Source organism: Artemia franciscana, chromosome 18, assembly GCF_032884065.1.
Source record: "Artemia franciscana chromosome 18, ASM3288406v1, whole genome shotgun sequence".
Taxonomy (NCBI): Eukaryota; Metazoa; Arthropoda; class Branchiopoda; order Anostraca; family Artemiidae; genus Artemia; species Artemia franciscana.
The window spans coordinates 10,343,716-10,370,324 of NC_088880.1; the positions used below are offsets into that span (position 1 = coordinate 10,343,716).

General features: G+C 33.9%; 1 protein-coding gene across 5 annotated transcripts in view; it reads right to left on the reverse strand.

Moving 5' to 3' along the window:
* Positions 1-26,609, reverse strand: part of LOC136038591 (uncharacterized) — a 98,240-nt gene that overhangs the window by 45,906 nt on the left and 25,725 nt on the right. For all 5 annotated transcript variants that reach the window (XR_010620252.1, XM_065721789.1, XM_065721790.1 and 2 more), the window contains 5 exons: positions 26,082-26,302; positions 19,596-19,737; positions 14,853-14,959; positions 8,753-8,849; positions 4,900-5,056 (listed from right to left, as the gene is read on the reverse strand). Coding sequence is in view for 4 of the 5 variants with exons in the window: in XM_065721788.1 (XP_065577860.1) it covers positions 4,900-5,056; positions 8,753-8,849; positions 14,853-14,959; positions 19,596-19,737; positions 26,082-26,302 (724 nt within the window). In the remaining variant the exon portion in view is untranslated. The remainder of the gene's footprint in view (positions 1-4,899; positions 5,057-8,752; positions 8,850-14,852; positions 14,960-19,595; positions 19,738-26,081; positions 26,303-26,609) is intronic.

Genomic DNA, 26,609 nt, shown 5'->3' on the forward strand with positions numbered 1-26,609 from the left:
GCCAACACATGCACAGCAAATGAAAATGAGTTTCAGGCTTATAATGAGTTATAATAAAAAAATTAAGCGGTACGTCAGTCTTTCAAATACTAACTTGAACAAGCCCATTTTCAAATTTTCGAAAATTTACGCGTCAAAGCACTTGATTGAATTATATCTCCTAAGCCCGAGTTCCGCAAATTATCCAAAAGGAGACAGAAAAATAAGGCTAGAAAATATGTTATGGGGTAGAAACCTGTATCATATCAAACAAGTTACTTCGTCATCAATAATTGCATTGAATTTCATGAACAAGTTAATCCGGGTCGCAGCGGTAGCTAGCAGCCTTGTAAGAGACAATCACGTCCAATACTAAGAAATATAATAGCCCATAACTCCTAAAAATAGAGTCAGATCAGAACAAAAAGTACACTATTAGAACCGCCCGTCCGAAACCCCTATCTAGGAAACTTACCGTCCCTTGGCTTGACCAACAAGGGAAATATATAGGCTTGACAATCAAGAAAAGTGACTGCAACCATGTTATTCTGCATGCACGGCACTTTTTTTCACTTTCTTTCCGTTTGTTTCCTCCTCAGCTAACTGGTCATGGAAAACCATATAGAGCTGTATAATGGCTCATTTTAAAGGAAATTACTACACCTAGTGCCTTTTGTACTCAAAAAATAAGTTTTTAAAATATTTCATAAATATACTCAAGTTTTTTAAGATTTGATTTCAAGAGGACCAGAGGGTGGGCAATTGGAGAGGCAAAGGGTACACTTCGTGCCCCCATTGACACAAACTAAACTCCTCACGGGATTCTACTTGAAAATTCGTCTGTTTTCTGCTAAAAAACTTCAGTTGAAGGGAATGGTCCACTATGGCTTTTGCCTTAGACATATTAAGAAGCTTGCATAATTCTCTAGCATTCACGTCTTTATTACGGTTTTCGCGTTATAATCGTTGTACAATTTCAATTTTGAAAAAGATTCTAAAGGCCTACTTTGTATTAGAAAGCTGGTACAGGGATGACCTGGCAAATTATTAATGACATATTGAAGGGTGCGGCCCTTTTTTCATAGGGCTTACGCCTTAAAGCTGTTAAATCCGTAGCATGCAGTTTATTACCAAGCATCTTATTTTTTACTAATGTTTAAATGGATAAGGGCTAATTACCAGATATTCTAAAGCAGGCAAGACTCATACCAGACTCTTGACTCAAATCAGACTTAAAAGAGTCAGGCAAGGGTCGAGTAAGCAATAGAAGAGTAAATGAATTGAACATGAAATGAAATGAATTGTAATTGAATGAGTACATGAAAGAGTAAATGAGTAAATGAAAGAGTAAAAGAGTAAATGACTCAAAAGAGTCAGGCAAGGGTCGAGTAGGCAAGAGAGGAGTAAATGAATTGAACTTGAAATGAACTGAAATGAATTTTAATTGAATGAGTAAGCAAGAGATGAGTAAATGAACTGAACTTTAAATAAAATGAAATGAACTGAAATGAATTGGACGAGTAAATAAAAGAGTAAATGAGCAAATGCAAGAAAAAAAGAGTAAATGACTTAAAAGAGTCAGGTAAGGGTCAAGTAAGAATTAGATGAATAAATGAACTGAACATGAAATGAAATGAACTGAAATGAATTGTAATTGAACGAGTACATGAAAAATTAAATGAGTAAATGAAAGAGTAAAAGAGTAAATGACTCAAAAGAGTCAGGCAACGGTCGAGTAGGCAAGAGAGGAGTAAATGAATTGAACTTGAAATGAACTGAAATGAATTGTAATTGAACGAGTAAATGAAAGAGTAAAAGAGTAAAATACTCAAAAGAGTCAGACATAGGTCGAGTAAGCAAGAGATGAGTAAATGAACTGAACTTTAAATAAAATGAAATGAATTGAAATGAATTGAATGAGTAAATAAAAGAGTAAATGAGTAAATGCAAGAAAAAAAGAGTAAATGACTTAAAAGAGTCAGGCAAGGGTCGAGTAAGCAATAGATGAGTAAATGAATTGGACATGAAATGAAATGAACTGAAACGAATTGTAATTGAACGAGTACATGAAAGAATAAATGAGTAAACGAGAGTAAAAGAGTAAATGACTCAAAACAGTCAGGAAAGGGTCGAGTAGGCAAGAGATGAGTAAATGAATTGAACTTGAAATGAAATGAACTGAAATAAATTGTAATTGAACGAGTGAACTGAAAGAGTAAAAGAGTAAAATACTCAAAAGAGTCAGATAAGAGTCGACTAAGCAAGAGGTGAGTAAATGAACTGAACTTGAAATGAATTGAAATTGAACGAGTAAATAAAAGAATAAATGAGTAAATGCAAGAATAAAAGAGCAAATGATTCAAAAAGAGTCAGGCAAGGGTCGAGTAGGCAAAACAAATGAATTGAACTTGAAATGAGATAAATTGAAATTAATTGTAATTGAACGAGTAAATGAGTAAAATACTCAAAAGAGTCAAGCAAGGGTCGAGTAAGCAAGAGATGAGTAATGAGGAATTGTATGCTCACAGTGAAAAAAATTGAAGTACCAAGGAAATTAAAAGTAAAACCTGATTCTTCAAAATGGTTCAGTAGAAACGTCTTAGAGAAGTTAGGAAAAACCGACGAGCCAATTTTTAATGAAAAAGACCAATATATCGCCATGCAGTGTTAGCGTTTAGCAAGTATCAAGTTTGAAAACAAGGAACATGTAGAAAAATGAACGGAAAAATGTATCATCGCAGAGGTCTTAGAAGGCGTAACGTTCCTGATTGCTTTGGCAGAAATCAAACGTTGCCGTTAATTGGCAGTAAACTGGATAAAAATCCTGTGACTGAACGAGTTAAATTATGTAAGAATGTAACCCTAACGTCTTGTTACAAGATAGGAATTGAAAAAAAACGTATATATATAATTGAATAGCTCAACATCTAAGTTATGCATTGTAATTGAATGAGTAAATGAGCAATTGAACGCTAATATAAATCCTACTATTATCTTAAAAAAAAACTTTTGGGGAAGTTATCGATAAGCAACTATGTGACTTACTCGATTCCTTGGACCTACAATACAACATCCAATTTGGATTTATAAAAAGCCACTCACGAAGCCAAAAAGACAATTTCTATATTTGTCGGAAATTAATTAATAGTCCTACACTTAAGGAAGCTTATGCACGAATTACGAAGAATAGATTTTTCTGGCTCTTCATTCAAATTTGGTACGATTAGACAACACTACTCTTTCCTTATTAGGCATCTTATAAGTAAATCCTCTTACAAGAGGATTAAAATAGGACCAAAAGCTATTCAGAGCCTGTAGCCAAGTGCTAGGACAAACAAGAAAAAAGAATGTGTTCTATTTTAGCTTTATTAGTGCTATTCGTCTTATTTACGTCATTGCCCAAAAAATTAGGTTTTCTTGTAATAGTTATTTGCCAACTAAAACAAGCTACCACATCAATAAGCTAATTTATTATTTTCAAACTCCCTTTTATTTATTTATTTGTTTTTGCTTGCTTTGTTTTTAATTAAAACAAGTTGGTACATCTATTGAGACTATAGAGGGGCTATAGAGTAGGTATGCATAACTAAATATAAATCAATAAATATAATAAAAAGGACAAAATCAATTGTAAAAATTAAGGATTCATTGTAATAGTGAGAACAACTGATCGTTATTTTTGTAAAATATACGTATTATTTTTTTAACATTGCCGATTCTAACTGAAATCATACGATCAATTAATATTTACTGAAACTTTGATTGGGGCTAAAGACTCAAATTTTCACAAAAACAGGGGCCGTCAAATAATACGAAAAAAAAAGGTGTTTTTGGGTAAAAACACGTTCGTTAGAAAACGAACAGAAATAAAAATTTGTAAAAATCGAATCAACAAATAAACAGAATTCCGACAAATGAGAATGTGACCTCACTATCAAAACACCATAATACTGGAGTGTCTTTTGCTAATGAAATGACAAATTTTGAACAGTGCATTTTTTCATCATATCTGCGTCGTCGAAAACCGAAAATTTTACAAAGGGTCGTCAAATAATACAAAAAAAATTGGCCTATTGCAAGCTTTGATGGCCTGCTTAACTTATTTATAAAACAAAAACTGAAAATACCCATTTGTTATTTTAAAACGAATAGGGTTTTGTACCCAAAATGATATTCTGTTGAAAAGTTAGAATATTTTTTACTTTGTTTTCATTTCTTCATTCGCACACAGGGTGGCATAAACTGGAAAGTATAAACTAAATATATAGGCCTTAAAATACCAATCCAAGTGAATTAAATTATACAAATACCAAAATAAAATCAACTTAGGGATAAATCAATAATTAAAATAAATAAAACTGAATAACAAACACAAAGCTAAATGATAAAGCTGAAAAATAAAGTAGCAAATTACATATCGCAAATTATTATTGTCAAATGCCACCTAAAATAGCAGGAACTACATAAAACTAAATGAATAAATCTAAAGACAGCAAAAAAATCAAGAAAGAAACAAAAAATGAAAATTTGACTATATAATTAAAGAAGAAAAAAATAATTGTTAGAGGCAGCAGTGAATCAAGAGTTGGACAAATGATTCCGACAAGGGTTATTCAGATAGAGAAATTCAATTTGTCATGAGAAATTACTTAGATGTGTTTCTTTTTCAAGAACATGATTTTTTGTTGACGAGGACTGAACATAAAGATAAGACATACGCAACTTAACATAAAAATTACTTAGCAGGGTTTCCATTTTAAGAACATGATTTATGTTGACGAGGACTTAACATAAAGATAAGACATAAGCAACTTAACATAAAAAGTTTCTTAGCTAGGTTTCCATTCTAAGAACATGATTTTTTGTTGATGAAAACTCAACATAAGCATAAGACATAAGCGACATAAAATAAAAAATTACTTAGCAGGGTTTCCTTCCTTAAGAACAAGATTTTTGTTTATGAGGACTCCCATGGATTTCCAGGCTGTGTAATGTGTCTTCGGGTCAGAAGGCTTGATAAAAGAAGCATCACATGCACACTGGGCTCGGTCTATCAACTCAGCTTTGGTCATATAGCCTGCAATATAGAGATATCAGGTGGCTTGACAAATCAGAAGGCTTGACAAATATCAGAAAGCTTGACAAAAGAAGCATCGCATACACACTGGGCTCGGTCTATCAACTCAGCTTTGGTCATATGGCCTGTGGTAAAATTGGTGCAAACAGTATTACTGGCTTTCATATAAAGTGAATATACCACTCGATGCCTTTTTTTATGCTCTTTACAAATATAATAATCGCTTCTACCGGAAATTCAGATTTAAGCACTTTTTGACGTCTTAAAAGTGACCTATATATGGGGTCATTACAAATCTGTAATAGTTTAGAAACAAATTTGGGCTATATATTTACACATTAGGGGGGGGGGGGGTAAAGCATAGCATATATTAAATACGTAAACGAACCATTGCTGTATTTTTTTTATGTGTTTGTGCTGTTGCACTGGTGATTTCTCTTCTCATTAAAATTCGATGTGCACAAACACATAAAAAAAAGACAAAAAAAAGACCAACTTCGACTAATATTAGAAAATGAGTTGGGATACAATCAGTATAGAGTTGAACATCGTAGAATTTACAGAGGGTTTGTTTCTGGTAAACGCTCTTGCTGACTTCGAATCCAAACTTAAAAACGATCTCTCAGTGTCAGTATTGCCTTGTGTAAGATTGAGACAACAATTTGACAATCAGATATTTTGACCGACTAGATATAGCATCCGTCATAAAGACATTCCGGAACAAGTAATTCCAACACTTTCGTTGGTGGGAAACGGATCATGGTCTAATTGTAAAAGCCTTAACTCGTTAAACAGCCTACCAAACTGAGATTTAAAGGGCATATATGGGACAATCTTCAAAACGTCATAAATACTTCTTATTAGATTTCTGACTTTCAGTCAAAAATAAAGCAAAATAGTTCAAAACAGATCACGAATACAAAGGCAATTTTTGCGGGTTGGTGTAATTACCAATATAAGCATCTTTGACTCTGGCCGAAATTACAAGGCTTCTACTTTGCACAGCTCGTTGAGGACACCCATACTCCATCACAAGACTTTTAAATTTCAAGTAAGAGTCACTTTGGCCAAAAACATTGGTTTCAATTCATTATTTCTTTTAACCACGACCGTAACTTCTGACTTCATATATCTGACAATTAAATTCTGTACACTGGAGCCAATCTTGTTGTACATCATGTGGATTAAAGGTTTTTCAGTCTGCTATGCACCAGCAAAACTTATCAAGACTTTGGCTGATGATCCTTATTTTGTAAAAATTTGCTCAAATTAAAAGGATATATTCAGAAGAAAAAAAGATAAAAATCTCGAAATTCTACAAAAATATTTGAAGTCACATGAATCAATTAGGAGTTCATTGAGTTCAAAAAGTGAATAGGAAAGACCCAACCGCATAAATTATGCAATATCTAAGAATTATCTAAAAATTATTTTATAAATTATATTTATCTTTAAATATTTTATAGAATTATATAATTATCTAAAAATATTTTAAAAATTATATCATATAAACTAATTCACAAATTCTTAAATTTTCTAAAAATTTCGTAAGTTTTTTTTTTTTTATGGCAGAATTCAATAAAAAAAACTCGCATGAATTAGTTACAAATGAAGAAAGAAAGCCTACGAAAGACTTTTCAAAAAACAACAACAAAAAAACAAAGCCTATGCCGTTCAAAAAGTGAAATAGTAAGGTCCAACCTCATAACTTATGGCTTTCAACAATTGATAAGTTTGTTTTTACTTATTAAAATTGTAACTTATTTTTAAAATAAAAAAAAAATAGTCACGTGTAAAAACCTTTAAATCATGACAAAAACTCACACGAATCGGCTACAAATAGAGAAAGAAAACGTATGCAATTCAAAAAGTGAAAAAGAAAGATCCAAACTCATAAATTGTGAGTGATCTTAAAAATTTGTAAGTTCTTTTTTCACGGCGGAATTCAATGAGGAAACTCACATGAATTGGTAACGAATAGAGAAAAAAAAGCCATGTAATTCAAAAAGTGAAGAACAAAGACCAAAGCTCATAAATTATTGCTTTTAAGAATTCGTAAGTCAATTTTTCTTTAATTCATTTTTTTTTAATGACAGAATTCGAAGGCCAAATTAAAAAAAAAACCACATATAAAACCATTCAAATCTTGAAGAAACTCACATCAATTGGTCACGAATAGAGAAAGAGTCACGTAATTCAAAAAGTGACAAAGCAAGATCGAACCTCACAAATTATAGCTTTTAAGACGGTATGTTATTTTTTTTTTCTTTTTACAGCAGAATTCGGAGGCCAAATTACAAAAAAAAACACAAAAAATATTCAAAAAATGAGGAAAATCCCGTGATCTGGTTAAGAATAGCGAAAAAATACATTGGTAATTTAAAAAGTGAAAAAGAAAAGCAAATCCACATAAATTGTGGCTTTTGACTGCTAATGAGGTAATTTTTCAAAGAGCAGGTAGACCAAATTCGAAAAAAAAAAAAAAAAAAAAATAAAGCTGTTTTTAGAATATTAAAAAATACAATAATCATCAAATGAATATATTAAAAATTTATAAAGAATACCAAAGTGATTCAAAACGTGAAAAAAGGCCCATTTCCATTAATCGTGGCTTTTCTTTCCTAAAAGTTGTAAAATGTGGGAACGAAACTGAAAAAAATCATAAAAAATTTTCAAATTACTTGAAAGACATTTGAAATTATATGAAAATTCACACGAGTCGACTAGGAGTTTAGCACCAAAACCTATGTAATTCAAAAAGTGAAGAAAGACCAACCTCCATAAGTTCTTTTACCTGGTAGTAAGTACATTTTTTTCCAAAAAATATGGCATAATTTGAACGGAAAATTTATAAGAAAACACAAAAAATAGTCATACCGTTTGAAAAAAACTGGAAATTATACGAAAATTGTTACACGAATTGATCAGGAATACAAAAAAAGTATTCATATAAATAAAAAGTGAAGGAGAAATATCCATCCCTTAAATAATGGCTTTTTACTATTGGTAAATTGATTCTTTCCTATAAATTGTAAAATGCACAGGGCAAATTAAAAAAAAACAAAAAACAAAACAAAAAACCAGATATTTTCAAACTATTTGAGAAATATTAGAAAATCATATGAAAATTCACTTGAGTCGATTAGGAATTTAGAGACAATACAATTAATTAATGTAATTTAAAATAAATGTGCCTTTTACCTATTAGTGACTTAATTTTTTTTTTTTTTAAAGTTGGTAAAATTCGTAGGGCAAATAACTAAATAAAAAAAAATATCTTAAAATTATGAGGAAAATCAAACGAATCAATCGGAAATTTTGAATGAGTACCTATGAAATTCAAAAATGAAGAATAAATTAAGAATAAATCAGATTGAATAAATCAAAAATGAATAATAAATTAAAAAATTAAGAATAAAATTAAGTTAATTTTCTGCAAACAGTTGGTAAAATTCGAAGGCAAAAAAGTAAAACCATTTGAATAACATTGGAAATGGCACTAAATTAACTCTAGTCGATTAGAAATCGAGAAAGAATACCTGCATAACTCAAAAAGCGAAGAAGAAATAATCATTTCCATAAATTCTTCTTTCAATTATTGGTCAAATGATCATTTCCGAAGATAAAAATTTAATCATTAGCAACTTAACCCAAACTGGGTAGGTTAATATTTGAATTTTATGATAGTGAACATACCTTTATGTCCTATAGATAAAGTGACTTGATGTAACGTGGTAAGGATTGCGTATGACCCAGAACGAGGAGCAGGGATATATTCCCTTCTTGGTCTTTCCTAAAAGTTGAAAAAAAACGGAAAAAATAATAAGACAGAGCACGAAAAAACACTGGTAACTCAAACGTTTTTTTTTTTTTTTTAAGACTTCAAACTAAAAACTTCTGTATTGAGGTTCTAACTTCCCAGAAAGTATGTAGAAAGGAAAAAGAAATTGAAAAGAAAGAGAAAAAACCATAAGATAAAGGGACTAAAGCCTGAAGTACTACTAAAGTGTGAAAGAGGGGGAAAATTAAAAAGGAAAGAGAAGAAAGCGATTAGGCGAAGTGACTAAAGTATAAAGTACTACCCAAGAAGTATGAAAGAGGAAGAAACTTGAAAAGAAAGGGAAAAACTCAATAGCATAAAGTGAGTAAAGTTGAACCTCGACAACTGAAATGTCCAGAAAATTTTTCAAAAACTTCGAATCAAGGAACAATTCCAGACCCTGAAATTCAAATTAACTAGACTATATGTATAAACCGTAAAAATTAAAGGGGTTAAACAAATTTATAAAGTAGAATTCCGATAAAGATAAAGAAAAAAAATTCGAATTCCGATGACTTAATGACAAAACTTTGGAAGCTTTGAGAATAAGATTGATTCCTGACACTAAAGTCCGGATTAGTGGAGCTGCATGCACAAGGGGTCGGGAAAATTCATTTATCAACAAATTCGAGGTGTCCGAATTCAAGATACTCGGATCCACTACAACCACTGCCTCACAGCACTACCGCCAACATATCAGTCAAAAGCCTTGGGCGTTTATATTATCTTTAAAAACCCGCAGAAATTGAAGAGTCGATTTTACATATTGATATTATATCCGAGTAGGTATGAGTATCGTGATAATTTTCATAAATAATTAATGTTAGTGTCTTTTCAGTCTATGTTTTGTAGCTGTACTTGTTGTGTTGCAAGAGCAACACTTTGGTTTTGTCGTGTTTTTTTTTCTAGCATCCCGATTTCAGCTTATTTCTAGAAAGTAGTAAGGGTCTGACCACTGCGGTCGATTTTACATATCGATAAGAGTCGATTTTACATATTGATATTATATCCGAGTAGGTATGAGTATCGTGATGATTTTCATAAATAATTGATGTTAGTGTCTTTTCAGTCTATGTTTTGTAGCTGTATTTGTTGTGTTGCAAGAGCAACACTTTGGTTTTGTCGTGTTTTTTTTCTAGCATCCCGATTTCAGCTTATTTCTAGAAAGTAGTAAGGATCTAACCACTGCGGTTTTTACAGAAAGTGTAAAATCTTAGGCCGGATTGATGAATATGACTTTGTGTTTTAGAAAGCTTCGTAGAGCTCTTGCCTGGGGCCAAAAAGGATGGTTTTTGCTTGTCCTTGAGCCAGAGCCTGTAGTGTGTGAAGTGACTTGGAATTTTACAGCCTATAAGAGAGAGAACTAACTGATGTTATGCAGTCAAGCTTTCGTTTCATCAAACCATGTTTCCACTTTCGAGCGGAAAGCTATGTTGTAGCAGGCAAGCAGGCAGGCACCCGTTTCAAATTGAAGACGGACTACAACCTACAAGTGTTAAATATACGCGGCAGTTACTCGGCCCCACAGCCAATATATCTTCTTTGAGTAATAAATAGAAACAATTACAGAAATATAAAAGTGGGGACCTAAAGTGTTGCCTTCTATTGTTTCTACCCATTTCTGTTCGTGATTTCAGCTGAGTTTGTCATTAGGTTTTTCGCACTTGGAATTGTCGTAGGGAAATGGTATCATACGTACCTCTTAAACTTAAAAAGTTCTCCATTGCTAAAGAAATTAGAGTTTATCCTTTGCTCCTTTCTAAGTGATGACGTTAGAAACTTGGCCTACGGCAAAAAAGTCAGCTTTTGAACTAAGACCGATAGATATTTTTTTCGACGGCAGTCGATAGTTCTTAATGAGTTGACCAAAGTACATGTCATCCATCTTTTGGTAGAAAAATTCCTTCATGAGATATAGCAGTTTGAAAGTTTAAAAGGGTTGACAACTTCAGTACAAAGGTACATACTGAAAAAAAATAGGCCGATACCAATTGCCAGAAATATAGGGGATTTTTAAGCAACGGTCGGTTTTTAGCTCATAATCCTCTTCCGCAATGAGGGGTTCGAAACTTTTACTAGTTCGTGTACCTATTATTTGTTTCCTGTATATTTGATGTTAAGACCAATTTGGTTCCAGGGGTAAGACATGTAGGGGACTTGTAAATAATAATCGGCTGTTGGACTACAATCATCTTTAGCGATGAGGAATTTCGAACTTTTACTAGTTGCAATGAGGTGTTTGCAACTTTAGTGAGTTAGTGTACCTAGTACTTATCCTTAGAGATAAACAACTTCAGCGTTTAATCGAAGCGAGGAAACAAAACCAAAGTGTTGCTCTCGGAACACTTTACTCGGCGAAGCCGAACAAAGGTTGCCGCAACACCTCACATTGCCTATGCAACGTAAATTTAGTTTGTCGCTTGTTTTGTGTATCTCACCATGGCCCAATTGGGCTTTCGTGTGTCTAAATCTATCTATCTATCACCAGTGCCAGTATCATTCAATTTAAAAACATAAATTTTTTTATATTCCTTAATTTTCAAAACCGTGACTTCGAGAGTAGTAGTATTTTGGTTTCTGCAATAGAACATCTTCCTTAAAAAAAAGTGACATTGAGATGGACATGAAACTTTCTGAATGAATTTGAAAAATGAACTGAAGCTCCACCTCTTTACATCGCTCTTTTCTAGTTGTTTATTTATTTATTTTTACAAACTTTACGCTATTTCCTATTGATTTTACATGTTCTTATATATTTTACAAACTTAACATAGTGTCTTAACCCCAACATAAGGACGGATCCGATACATACATTTTCAAAGTTTTTTAAGTAGTGTAGGAAAACAATTTTGAAGAACGGATCAAGAACAATGAGAAAGACTTGAAATTTTCTAAACCAATTAAAAAAATTAAAAATTCTCTGTCTTCGTTGCATTAATTTCACATTTTTTATATCATATTACCTCCAAACACAGGATATATCTAACACTTTCTTTTTCAAATGCAAGTCCCTTTGCATTTTTAAGAGTTCACTAATAGAGCCTTAAATAACGTTTCAGTTCCATTACTAGAAACCTCAACTTGTTTACAAACGCATTATTACAACATAGTTCATAAGTACTTTACCCTAACATCCTACTTCTGCTATACTGATTCTTTTAACTTCCTATTTACTCAGATTCCTGGCTAAAAAGCCATGAACCAGAGACCAGCACAGCCAGTTTTGACTGGTTAGACCGGTTGGGACTTTGGAGCCACATCCTTTCCTTCATTTTTTTTTCTAGCCTATTTAATTTTTAGAGAATAGTATGATAGCAATACGAACATACTCTTGGACTTAGTAAAACTTTAGTTTTGGGCTTTACTTAAAAGCTGAGTTAAAGATTTATTTTATTAAAAGGCAATCGAAGAGACCCTCTCAAAGCATAGGCGAAATGTCTCTCAATGTCTGATACTTTTACTAAGCGCTCTTTCACCGTAGTTTTGAGAGGACCCTTTTTAATTTAATATTTGCGGTTTGTTTTGTTTTTATTTTGCTCAGAGGACTTTCATCTATATTTTTTTTACTAAACATTTCATTTTTTGCATCGAGGACAGTTGAGCAGAGGTCTCGACCAAAATATAGTTGTTGCATTTTTCACTGGCTTGAGTTATTCTCGTCTTTTCTTCTCAACATTTTTTTCCATGATCTAGACTAAATAAAGAGTTGTTACATGGTTATTGGGATTAAGGCCCCACACACGGCACCCATATCAAAAAGAAAGGAGATGATGTGAGTGATACAAAACGGGAATTAAACCTATAGAGAAATACGTCTCCTTATCTTAATGTAGATACCTCAAAATTCTCGTTGCTGGAGAATTCTCAGATATGAATATCCCAAAGCTCTTCAACGATCTCAGAGATAGACAATACATTTTCCCCAACGTGTCGGAGTGCTCTTATACATATTTATAGAAAATCACTTTTTTGTACAAGGGTAACTTGAGAACTAACTGACAAATCAGAGGTAAAGTAAAAGTTTGGGGTAGCAACTTAACAACTGTGTTACCTAAAATTGGTGTTATTCAGGGGCGTGGTTTATCTAGTCAGAGTTATCCGCCGTGGTTATCCAAACTCTATTGAATTCGAAATAGTAATTAGAATCATACGCATAATATACTAGAAAGAAGTCAACATTCTTACAGCATCATTTTTATTCGGATGCAAAGAAGAAAATGAAACTTTTTCCGCAAACGGGTTCACAAATCCTAATTCCCAACCCCAATGCGCCCACACTGCCAAAAAATATTGGGGAAAAAGATAAACAAACAACGATATCTCTACTGGGTAGGCATGGTATCAACAAGGGAATCTTGGTACCAACAAAAGCTGTCTTTTTCCAGAATTGCTAAAATCTTGGAAAAAAACAATAGCACCACAATTCATTTGACAGATTTTTGGAAATGCAATATACTAACAATTAATGTTATTTTGTGAAAGAAAATTGCAGTATATTTATACTTTGTTTGAATATCACAGCAACACATTCTCATAGCTATTTATTTTTATATTTTTACGGTAATACTGGTTTGTCTTCTATTGCATATGCAGATGACGTTCTTCTTGTTGCCCGGACTCGCCGTGGATTGCTTTCTAATTTTACTATATTGACCAATGAATTACCTAAGATTGGACTGTCAGTTAATGCGTCTAAATGCGAGTTTATTTGTTTTAATAGCCCTTATGCGGTCGCTCCATTCGTTGCTGGGACTGCAATTCTGCCATGTTCTTCTTTAGTTAGTTGGCTTGGTCTGTGTTTCGGCCCAACACTTTCCACTACCTGTTCATCCCTAGTGAATCAAGCCGTGAAAAACCTACGCGTCGCTTACGGAAAAATATCCCCAAACAAAAGCCGTTACAACCGCAATGGTTTGTGCATGATTTATAATGCTTATTGCGCCCCTGTGCTTTTGTTTTTATCAGGCATGGCTCATCTGTTTCGTAAGAAAGATCGACATACTCTACGTACGGCTTATTTCAGATATTGCAAATTCCTGCTCCGGCTTCCTAGATGGCACCGAAACAAAAAAATAATTGCTTGATTTGGTATAGTAGATGTGCCTTCTCGGATTCGGTCTTCCAGTGACGATTTATGTAAAAAGACTGTCAACTTTATTCACGTTTATGACCCTCTGCAGCCTTTTTTCCATATTGATACTGGTTGAATAGTCCATGTTGTCTTTTGTTAGTTTGAATTTTGTTCTTCTTCGCTGTTTATCGTATTTGTTTTTGTTTATTTATTTATAATACTCCGTACTTTGTGCTTTTTATACTTTACGGGTAATAAAGTTCATTCATTCATTCATAGCGTTTGATATAAAAAAAGAAGTAAGTAACACAACTAATCGAAATGCCACTTGTTTATACAAGTCCTGTAGGATAATTGACCTCTTTTTTAACAAGTTGGTATAAGGCCCATGCATAATAATCCTGCGAAATACTAAGCCTAACCATAGTAGCCATAGAAAGCGTTCTTAGTCTCAAAGATGAAGCTCTTGCATAATTTGAATCGTTTCCGCAAAATTTTCGGTGGCAGGGGGCAGAGATCTTATAGGTGTTCCTTTTCCCCTAATTCTCAGAGCATTGATATTAAAAGTTATTTTATAGTGATTCTTAGAAAGAATAATTTACATCATTATTGGTTTTCCGAAGCTTTATTATTAACCCCTTCCTACAAAAGTCGTTGATCTGCCTATATACCTGTACAAAAGGTGGCCTATAATTGGTCAGAAAAATCCCCCGTGAGCATTCGCTACAAAGTACATTCAAGCGGTTTCAAATACTTTCCTGTGAAAAATCTCGATATATCCCCCTCTCAGACAAAATTTATTTTTTGTGCCTGTGACCCACCCCTGACAAGCTACCTATTCGGACATATTAGCTCAATATTAGCTGCGATACATACATCTCTGTGTAATATTGTTTTGAACTTACCTGTGCAGAGGTACTCTGAGATCCATGATCTAACGCTTCACGATCCTTTAGTCGCGGATTTTGGTCTTTACTTCTACACTTCGAAAGCGTCTGGTCGTGATGCAGGTCTATTATAGAAAGAAAATTTACATTTGTTTCTCCTAAAATAAGCTAGTGAAGGATAGAAAGGAGGAAGAGCTAGATGGAGAGCAAACAGGAAAGAGAGAGAGGCGGGATGGGTAGAGATAAATGAAATAGAGAGAGAGATAAATGAAATAGAGAGAGAGAGAGAGAGAGAGAGAGAGAGAGAGGGGGGAAGGGAGGGAGAGTGAGATAGAGGGAGAGAGAGAGGGAGAGAGAGGGAGGGAGAGAGAGAGAGAGAGAGAGAGAGAGAGAGAGAGAGAGAGAGAGAGAGAGAGAGAGAGAGAGAGAGAGAGAGAGAGAGAGAGAGAGGGTTGCCACTTATGGAGAAAGGGAGTTAAAGCCCCTAAAGTTTTCAATCAAACTTTAAGAAGTTGATTCGGTAAAAATAATAGCACAAAGCACTGCTATTCTCTTACTCTTTTCTTTATTAGATGGATGAACTAATACAGTGTTTTTCAACCTTTTTCATAACATGTCACCCCTAGTATCAAAAAATATTTTTCCCCACATATTCTTCTTCACTCAAGTTAAAAATGTATAATTCAAAAATAAATTTCTAGCGTTCGCATTATCAGGGCTCAGATGCAAATACACAATCAAACATGTAAAACATATAGTTTTAAATCAAAACCATGGGCAATTAATAATTGGCAATACTCGGAACTAGTACCCCCTGCGCAAAAGGCCCACAAGTTTCGAGACGTTTCGTTATGCTTCGAGATGATTGTCTCTAGAATACACTGTACTGTCCTATAAAAAGTGCGGTCGACTGCGGCCACAGTAGTTGGGTGCAAGACCGCGAAGCAAGTGGAATCGGAAAAAAGACCAAAGGATTGAAAATGATTCGGAAGTGGAACTATGTTGTTATATACGGACTATGTGTAAAGGTTTGAAAGTGTGTAAGATGCCTTGGAGTTGGAGTAACAGTGATTTGTGAGAGTGAGACACGCACGGTCGTGTCGTCAGCTTTTAAGTTTGAAGAGCACGAATCCATTGTTTTACGTATTTACGTGACTTATTTGATACAATCGAAAATGGCTAAATTTCTAAAAATTTCACCTAAACCCTCAACCACTAGCAGGCACACTAGAACAAAGAAAACATCTTAATGACGACAATCATTTGAAATTTGGGTTTACTGTGATTGAAAACAAACCACAGTGGGTAATTTGCTTTGAAATTTTGTCAAAAGAAAGCATAAAGCCATCGAAGTTGGTACGCCACCTAAAGACAAAACATCCTAATGAAAAAAAAAATCTAGCGAAAATTTAAAGCTCTTGCTCTTGAACATTAGAAAATTGCTAAGGGACAATTGTCCAACCTAAATAAATAACTGTTGCTCGCTAGCTATTTGTGCGGTTAATGCAGGAGAACCTCAAACTATGGCCGAAAATTTGATTTACAAGCGGCTTTAGATATAGTAGAGGTTGTTTTGCAAGCAATGGGTCGAAAAGCTCAAAAGTATACTTCTTTCTGACAATACTATTTAATACAAGATAAGCAATTTGGCAACTGACGTCTGTGATTACGTCATAGACAAAATAAAGTGAAGTTCTTTGTGTCCTTGCAACTTGACGGATCAACGGATATTATGGGTTGTACGTAGTTTGTAGTTTTTGTGCGTCTCGATTCCAATGCAATTTTTATGCAAGAAATACTGTTTTGCAAGCCATTTCCCAAAAATATTAAAAGTCTATGCTTGTAATATATGGTCCTTGAAACTCCGCAAGATATATCGATTAGGAACGAAAATGTACTGCTATTTGTAGTGGCAGAGCAAAAGCCATGACTGGTGCGAAGAGTGACTTTAGTGCTAGAATAGAGAACAGATGCCAAGCCGTTGTTGGATGAATTGCTTTCTCCATCTCCAAGCTCTTGCAGCTTGTAAGGGCTCTTGCAAGCTCTTACAGGTGTCTGCTTGTATGATATGGTCCTTAACCAAAAATATGAATACCGATTAGGAACAAATATGTATTGTTATTTGTAGTGACGGAGCAAAAGCCATGACTGGTGCGAAGAGTGACTTTAGTGCTAGAATAGAGAACAGATGCCAAGCTGTTGTTGGATGAATTGCTTTCTCCATCTCCAAGCTCTTGCAGCTTGTAGCTTGTAAGGGCCCTTGCAAGATGTTACATGTCTGTGATTGTATGATATGGTCCTTAACCGAAGATTTGAATATCGATTAGGAACAAATGTGTATTGCTATTTGTAGTGACGGAACAAAAGCCATGACTGGTGCGAAGAGTGACTTTATTGCTGGAGTAAAAGAACAGATGCCAAGCTCTTACTTGATGCATGGCTTTCTCCATCTCCAAGCTCTTGCAGCTTGTAAGGGCTCTTGCAAGCTCTTACAGGTCTGTGCTTGTATAATATGGTCCTTAACGAAAGATATGAATATCGATTAGGACAAAACTTTATTGCTATTGGTAGTGACGGAGCAACAGCCATGACTGGTGGGGACAGTGGATTTATATCTAGAGTAAAAGAACAGATGCCAAGCACTTGTTGGATGCATTACTTTCTCCATCTCCAAGCTCTTGCAGCCAAAACCTCGCCACATAAATGCAGTCAAGTTCTAAATATTATTATCAACTTTGTAGATTCTGTTAAAGGAAAAGCATTGCAGACTCGGTTGTTTCGAATCATTTTTTGATGATACGGAGGGACTACATCACAATTTGCTTTATTATATAGAGGTTAGGTGGTTATCAAAAGGCAAAGTACAGACCAGAGCATGGAACTTCACGCTGAACTATTAGTATATTTCCAGCAATCCAAGCCACATTATTTTGAATTCATTTTTGACCCAAACTTCCTGTTGAACTTAGTCTGAAGAAAGAACTGATTTGAGTAGCAGGTATTTTTATTTTTTATTAAAAAATGGGTCGCATAAGAAAAACATTAAAATCTCCATATAATACTAACGAAACAAAACTAATCATTACCTCTTTCTATCATACTAGGCCCCAACGCATATTACCGCGTTTGGGTAGCTATAATCGAACCTTGCTATAGTCCTATCTGTGTAAAAATAGAACCAAATTTATTTTTATTGAATAAACTATAAATAAATTTATATACAAACAGTAGAATAAGCTGGAATTAAGCAAAATAGCAAGTGTGGCTTTCGGGTTGAGGGACCAGAGGCAAGGCTGATCTACAAATGCAATAAAGCCTGGTTCCAGCGATAGTATTTGTAATGACAGCCTCTTCGTAACAATGTTGTGCAATGAATGCTATTCAATTGTTCAATTTATGCTTTTATTAAATATTATGCTATAACTTTGTTAATCCTCAAGTTCGGTGCCTAAATTTAGGGATTTTAAAAAATCCTTAAGTATCCCTAAATTTAGGAATCTGATATGCTGTTTATCTTTCACCTTATTTCAGTATAAGGTTTTTAATGTCTATTGAATCTTCTTGGGAAGAATACGAGAGAGAAACTCTTAGAGAATACACAGTAACGAAGAGTGTTTCAAATCCAAGCGCAACACCAGTTCATGCTGTATCAACCTTAAAATAACTCGGCCGAGCTCTAAGCTTTTGTTTGTTATGTATGACTTCATAGCAGGAATGGTGTCATTAATTTTTTGTCAAACTACCACATTTTTTCACATCCTTGTCTTTTTTCTCCCTTTTTTTCATGAGTAATTGCGTTATTTTTTTTCCTTTTTTTTTTACAAAAGTATATAAGAAAAATTAATAAAATTCCTTCCTATAGTCTAAAGGATCTCTATCCTCTATTATCCGTGTTTTCACCTCAAATACTTTTGACAAACTAAAACATTTTATCTTCAAGTTGAAAATCAAGTTGAAAACAACCTCAGAATTAACAGATTTGCCCATTGCTAGATAAGATACCATAAATATTGATACTCAGTAGCATCGTATTGCTGGATCAATGCCTCATGAAAAGAACCGATTTTTCGATACATAAATATTATCCTTTGTCTGAATTCGCACAAGTTTTCACTTTTCCTGTGAACACCACAGGAAAAGTGAAGACTAACACACAAAGAGATTGTCAGTTTCTGTGTTTCTTTTTTCCACTATTATTATCGAGAGCCTACACGAATAGTTTTCAGTTCGATTATAACAAGTTCCACAAAAAAGTTTAATTAAACATTAACTTCAACTCATTTCTACCATGGTCCGAAATACAGTCGCATACAAACCAAAATACATAATCCGAAGTACGAAATAATCAAACTTGTGCCCATACAACGCAGTCACAGGATAGGTTTTCAATATGCTTTCACAAGTAACTAAATTTGGAACGTAGGTAGGGTTTCTAATAGCTTTTAATTTTTCTAGAACCGTTCAATAAATATATTCAGAATGTTCCCACCATTCATCAAATGAGCCACTAACAAGTTCTGTCAAATATTTGACAAATCATCTTTCCAAAATTTCTGGATCATACATTCCTTTTGGGTTTTTACATTAAAACTCTGAGGTTGTTTCTGCAATATAGATGTTTATAATACAAATAAGTACACAGCTGTCCAAGTAAGCATACTAATGTAATCTTTTATGTTACGCTTAAAATATTTCCGCAATAAAGAGGGAGATATCGACCTCCTCGGAGAGGGGAAGTTAGGGTTAAGCACAAAAACGTACCTTGTATTTTCCCTCCATTTTTCAAATGAGCCTGCAATTTCTCATCCAAGATTCCACAAAGCTTCTTCCCAAAATGTTGCAGGATTATACATTCTTTACCGCTGTATAATTTCAACGGATGCTTCCTCAGGCTGTTTAAAGCCTTAAAAAAAATAATAAATAATAATTTAAGTGGTTTGCCACGTCCAAGCTTAGACAAACTAATTTATATTAAGCGGTGTACATTCATTTTAGGTTACTTGGGCTATTTCCTCCATGACACCAGAAGAGCACTTCAAAAAGCGGACAAAACTGATTATTTAGGTCTGCATCTATATCGCAACCGTGCTTAATAGCCGTTTTGTGTTGATACCTGCTCGCGGATGGCACTTTAAACAAGTTGGTGCAATAAACTACACATAAGAAATTCGAAAAATATTCATAAATGAATTCATTGGGGTAACCAGAAAGTTGGTCGAAAAGTCGATTAAGACATAAATTAAGTTCTATGTTGGAAGACATAAGTGGGAAATCATAAACTATGTTCTATGTAGAATCATGTCCTGTGTTTCTAACTTTTAATTTCATGTGAGATTTTCACATGCATAAAGAATCATTTGTCGAAGAAAAGAGATAATAAACGTCGCAACAATAAAACAGAACCGATTTTTGAAGTAACTGATGAACAAATTTTTAGCCTTTCATATAGCAATAAACAGATTTGCTATATAATGAGCAAAATACCATTTATCGTAGTATCTAAGATGTTTTTTTGTAGCAAGAGTCCCCTGAGGAGACTTCGTCCTTACACCCTACCCCTCACCGCGTATTACCCTGAATGAATTAGTGTAAACATTAAAATAAAAAAACAGACGATTCTTGTCGAATTCCGCCAAAAATCTTCAGATTTTTATTATTTTGCTATTATTTCGCCAATACTTTACTGATTTTTCATTCACTTTGTCGGGTCTTCTGGCGTATTACCCCTGCTCTTTCCTCAACTGAAACTTCATAAGTCCTCTGCGCAGCAGGTACAAAAATAAAGCACATATAAAAAAAAGACATTCCTTTTAGTAGTAATTTTTAGCATAATTTCTGACATTTTTAGGGGTGGCACCATTCAGCGCAGCTTGAAAGCATTCCATATAATGAACTTGTGAAATTTATTAAAAAATTCAATATCCATGATAACTAAGATTTTTCATTTGGCAATACAGAAATTTTGAAAAAGACCGTAAGAGAAATAAAATACAATGGGGGGGGGGGGTTCTAGAAGGCATTTATCATTAAAAAAATAACTGATTATTTATTATCATCAGCTCTCCTAGACACCAGATAATAAAAATCAGACCAATTCCTTATATTTCAGTGCAGAAAAGAGCTACCTATTGCCCGGGTTGTTGTCTTAACCCTTAAAATTTAGAAATGACAAAAGGGCAATGGCACCAACCCACTAAAATATAGGAGGTGATAATGAACATTTTCTCCGAAATCTATGGGGGGGTTGTAATAAAAATACAAAAAGACGCGTGTTTTAATGAAAATAAAAAAAAAGTTACTTTTGGAAATCTATGGAGGCCAGTATTCCTTTCGAATTGACGCCCTGTAAAAGTAGATCAATTAAGACCCGATTGGACTCGCAAATTAAGTACCACTTTATTCACATTAGATACTCACAAATTTGAAATTTTTAAAGCACCACATTGTAAACTGGAAAAATCCACAAAAAAAATCAGTTTTGATGAAGCAGACAATTGCTTTAAATGGGAGCAGTTTTTTTTTTTTTTTTTTTTTTTTTTTTTTTAGCAGCGAATTGCCTCGGATGGTTTATTAATTTTGAAGCAAGGATAGAAATATTTCAACATTTTTAAATGGGCTTAAAAATTTTTATGTTTTACACTTTCTTATTAGAAAATGTTTTCTTATAAGAAGAGATTTTAGGCATTTTTCAAGAAATGAGGAGGAATGTCCCAAGTGCAACAATGCCTAAAAATTTCTCACCGTTTTGGGACTTGTATGCATTTCAAATTCTTTCTGTTCCATTTGTAAAATCAGATTTTCTAGTTCTTCTATTATGGGTTATGGGCTTTCTAATCGCAAATATTTATTTCAAAGCCTTTTCTTCAAGGTGTATTTTAAACTCTCCTTATGCTCCAAGTTGGGGCAGGAAGCAATCTATCCAACTACTGAGAAATTTGGTTACCATGACAAATTAGAATAAAATAATCCCACTTTTTAATTGCAATAGTTTTATTCAACGTACTTATTTTATTTTTTAGTAATTTTTTAAAGAAACAGCATTATTAATTTGTATTACCAGTTTTAGCTTTTAGTTGCTCTATTGAAGGAGAAAAGACAGTGACTGTTTTTTGCAACTCTTCAGCTGAGGACTTATCTCAATAGTCTTCAAGAAAGCCCCTATATGAAATCAAGTTTTTGGCATCGTAGTGACACTATTATAAAATGCTTTGCACTTGATTGCATAGCTTGTGCCATGCTTGCCGTAGCAGTAGCCCAGTAGCACTACCAATAATAACAATAGCAACTACCTAGCCCTCTCCTCATTTTTCCATTTTGGTGCAATTATAGTGAAACTGCTTGTTACAGTTTTACATATGTTATATTAAATATAGCCCAGAAGCACTACCAACAATAACAATAACAGCTACCTAGCCCTCTTCTCATTTTTCCATTTTGGTGCAATTATAGTGAAACTGCTTGTTACAGTTTTACATATGTTATATTAAATATAGCCCAGAAGCACTACCAACAATAACAATAGCAACTACCTAGCCCTCTCCTCATTTTTCCATTTTGGTGCAATTATAGTGAAACTGCTTGTTACAGTTTTACATATGTTATATTAAATATAGCCCAGAAGCACTACCAACAATAACAATAACAACTACCTAGCCCTCTTCTCATTTTTCCATCTTGGTGCAATTACAGCGAAACCACTTGTTGCAGTTTTACATACGTTATAATATACATAGCCCAGAAGCACTACCAGCCAGTCTTGTGCCAAGTACTTCTTTTTTTTACTTAAGTACAAGTACCAAGTACTCAGAGAAATCTTTACTTAAGTACAAGTATTAAGTACTTCTCTAAAAATCTACTTAAGTAATAAGTACTTTTGAAAAAGTACTCAAGTACTAACTTTTACTTAAAGTAAATATTACGCGAAACACTTCTTTAAGATGTGTTCAACCGTTTTTCAGAAAAACCGATAGTTTTCGTGAAAAAAACAATTGGTTTTATGAAAATCCAATTTTACTTCAGTTAAGATATAAAAAGAAAAGAATTTACAAAGAACATTCATTACAGCTTCATCATAACTTCACTTAATTTTTTAGTTGCTCCTTCCAACAGCAGAAGCTTTTCAAACATACCATCTCTGAGCATGTTTCTTTTTGGAGTAAGAATTCCACCACCTACCGAAAAAACTCGTTCTGCAGATGCAGACGATGGAATGATACAGTTGTATTTCCTGAAAACTTTCATTACCCTTGGGTACACTTTGAGCAAAGATAGTTTCTTTCGCCTCTCATTCAAATATGATAAAACCTCCTCCTTCACAGAATTGGTTTCACGGCCACGGCTGCCACAATCATCACGAGTTGTTTCTTTATCACTAAGATCAAAGTATTTATCTCCAGACACTTAAGTTTTCCAACTGTTTGGTTAACCAAACTCTTGGAAAACTATAGGTTCTATCACTATCTTAGCTCTTTGACTATCTATCTTGTTTCTACTGCCCTAGCAATGACGCATGGACGGATAATGGATAGACACATATATTAACAAATGAACTAACGACATTTTTATATACTCCTAATATGGGGGGGGGGATTAATGCCAGGTTTGCTTCTCACTCAATTGGACTATCTTTCTTGGCTTTTTCAAAAATTAGCCACGACTTGATGCCCACAACTATTCCATTTTAATTCAAAATCAACGAGAATGAGAAGAATGGGAGGGAAACAGCGTCTAAAGTCAAAATGGGGCCATTCTGCAATGTGTGTCAGGCAAGGCAACTGATTCAATTTATAAACTTAGACATTTGCACTAACAAAAAGTTAATTTAATGTTAGTTGAACAACAAGTTGACTGAAATTGCAAGGGGAATAAGCGTCTAAAGCCTGAAAGGGTCTCCTATCTGCCTCGAAATTTATGCAAGTGAACCCATTTATAAGCTAAGACAGTTGGGTTTACAAAAACTGATCTGTCTGTGCTTGCGTCTTGAGTTTGACTGTCTAGGCTCTTTCACAAGCTCAGGTAGTTTTACAAACAAAAATGTCCAGATAGTCAGTAAAATGGTATTACCCCTGACTAGGCAGCCGAGGACAGAAGAAAAGCAAATATTTTCATTAATTAGAATTAAAAATTTGCAACCGGAACCCCTGCCGATAATCCACAGACCTTATACGAGGGGGTCACTATAGATACTGCACCATCCTTATGAATTTTTCCTCTATCACAAAAAAAACTTTCCGTTCAATTGATAGGGTAGTTCCGCCATGATAGCGTCTTTTTTAGAATTTCGTGCCGGGCCGGGAGCCGCTGTTCTCAAAGACTAAAATCTATTCATCCGCTAACATATAGGCAGTTCAATTCGTCGCATCAGCCCTGCGTTATGCCGGTATAATTGTTCTGTGCCATGAAGAAAGCACTTGAGTACTTAAGTACCCTCAAGAACTTCAATTTTTTACTTAAATATTAAGTGCTTTAGAAATTTTTTACTTAAGTAGAGTACAAATACTCATATTTTTTACGTAGGTAATTAGTTAAGTACTTTTAGTTAAGTATTTCCCAACACTGCTACCAACAATAACAATAGCAACTACCCAGCCCTCTTCTCATTTTTCCATCTTGGTGGAATATTACAGTGAAACTGCTTGTTACAGTTTTATAGATGTTGTTAGAGCTCTTTTGATTGTAGGCACTGAATTATCAAACTAGATATTCTAAGTTTAACAGTGTCTGTGGATAGGTGGTCAACCAGGCTTCTTTGCAAAAGGTAGTAGCTAGGCACTGAGGCACAGATTATTATGAAGAATTTTCAATTGTTGTGTTACCATATTTCCTTCAAACAGCCAATGATCAATAAATAATTTTAGCTCTTACTTGATGGTCACATTATCGAGAACATATTTCCTAACTCCTTACATAGATGTCGCTCTTTTATGGCGAAAAATCACAATAAAATTATCTCTTCTTTGATTACTTCGTTTTTTCTTCTTTCTTCCTCTTGTCATTTATAGCGTCAAATTACTTAGTTATTTTGGTCTTTTTGGTTTTTCATTAGCACCTATTTTTCTATTTGCAACATTAATTTCTATTCTCTTCTTTGATTATTTCGTTTTCTCTTCATTCTTCCACTTGTCATTCATAGCGTCAAATTAATAAGCTATTTTGGTCTTTTTGGTTTTTTATTAGCACCTCTCTTTCTATTTGCAACATAATTCACCTAATTTTGCTACAATGATTTGGGAAAAATATAAAATAAAAAGAGGGACACGAACTTTTACAAATGAAACTCAAGTAATTACACTCTCCCAGGAAGTTCCCAGTTCCCTTAAATCTTCCTTAATGACATCTTCCCACCTCAACCACTGACGACCAGTTTTCCGTTTATCCCTAGAGTCTAGGCCGACCGTCTAGGGCCAAGAGGGTCGGCCCAAAAGGACAATCTTCGGCAATCTGTCATCCTTCATCCGCAGAACGTGCCCCAGCCATCTCAACTTTCCTTTCATTATGGCCCCAGAAAGCTTGATTGAACCACACTTATCGTACAGCCATATACCACATTGAATATTGTTAAAATATCAATATTTAAAGTTCCTCTCCGCTTAATTGCCTCGTATGTTCATTTTAAAAGAGGGAATAGGTAATGCAGATTTTTGCCTTATACTTTCAAATATAACTCTCTCAATTTTAGACAAGAACCCAGTTAAATCGTCTAAAGGGTTCAAACGTAATTTGCCTCAAAAAAAGGTTTAAGGAATTTACCCCCTTTCCCTCTCTCTTTTTGTAAAATTTTTACTTTGTTTAAAATTTGTATTTCTATTTTTATTTATAATATGAATAAATTGACTATCTGAATGCATAAACCATTTTGAATCGATCGTCTATTTCAAAATAAAACGGAATAAATAAATGAATTATAATAAGAACAAATAAGATTACGCCATTACCATTTGAAGTTTTTATGTTCAAATTGTAGGAATAAGCAGATAACTTCATACTGAATGCATAAACAAATAAATAACCTCTTTCTATTTGCGACATTAAGTATCTGTAAAGAAAAAGTGCTTGAATTTGTTCTGTTCCTTACTGCTTTACCTAGCATGGAGCCATGCGTGAAGCGATGATGCGACTACTTTACTTTATATTTTTTATTTAAATAAACAGATTGATTGACTGGAAATTAAACCAAATTAAAACAACCTGTGACACAAAATTTAGTAGAATTGCAAAGTTAAAAATACAACTTTTGAAAATACTTACTCTGCTATATAGATGTCTCATTTTAGATTCAGGAGCTGCTGAGGTGTAAAGGTCAAGAAGCCACTTTTCAAATAAAACATTTGGACATCTTTGAGGCTTTTTGGATATACGTCGCTGCGGCTTTGATACCTTATCGTTGGCTGAAGAATATGACATGTTGAAAAATTGAAGAAGAATTCCAAATGTAATCTTCAGCAAAAAATCATCTAAATCAGCAGCATCTACAAAAAGAATTTAGTATAGTCAGGCAAATTCATCGCATAGGGATTAAAGTGGAAAAAAAATTTGACACAGAGCTCATTGAAACAGGAAATGCCTTCCAAAAGAGAAATACCAATTGAAGTTTGTATAATCAAGTTGTGTGAATAAGCAGATAACTTCACACTGAACATATAAACAAACAAATAAATAATCTTACATAATAATGGGCATACTGCACACAAAGTAGAAGAAGGGGGTTTCCACCACTTCCAGTTGGCTCCAGGGACATCCCACACATCCTAGAAAATTGTAACCCTCCTCTGCCAC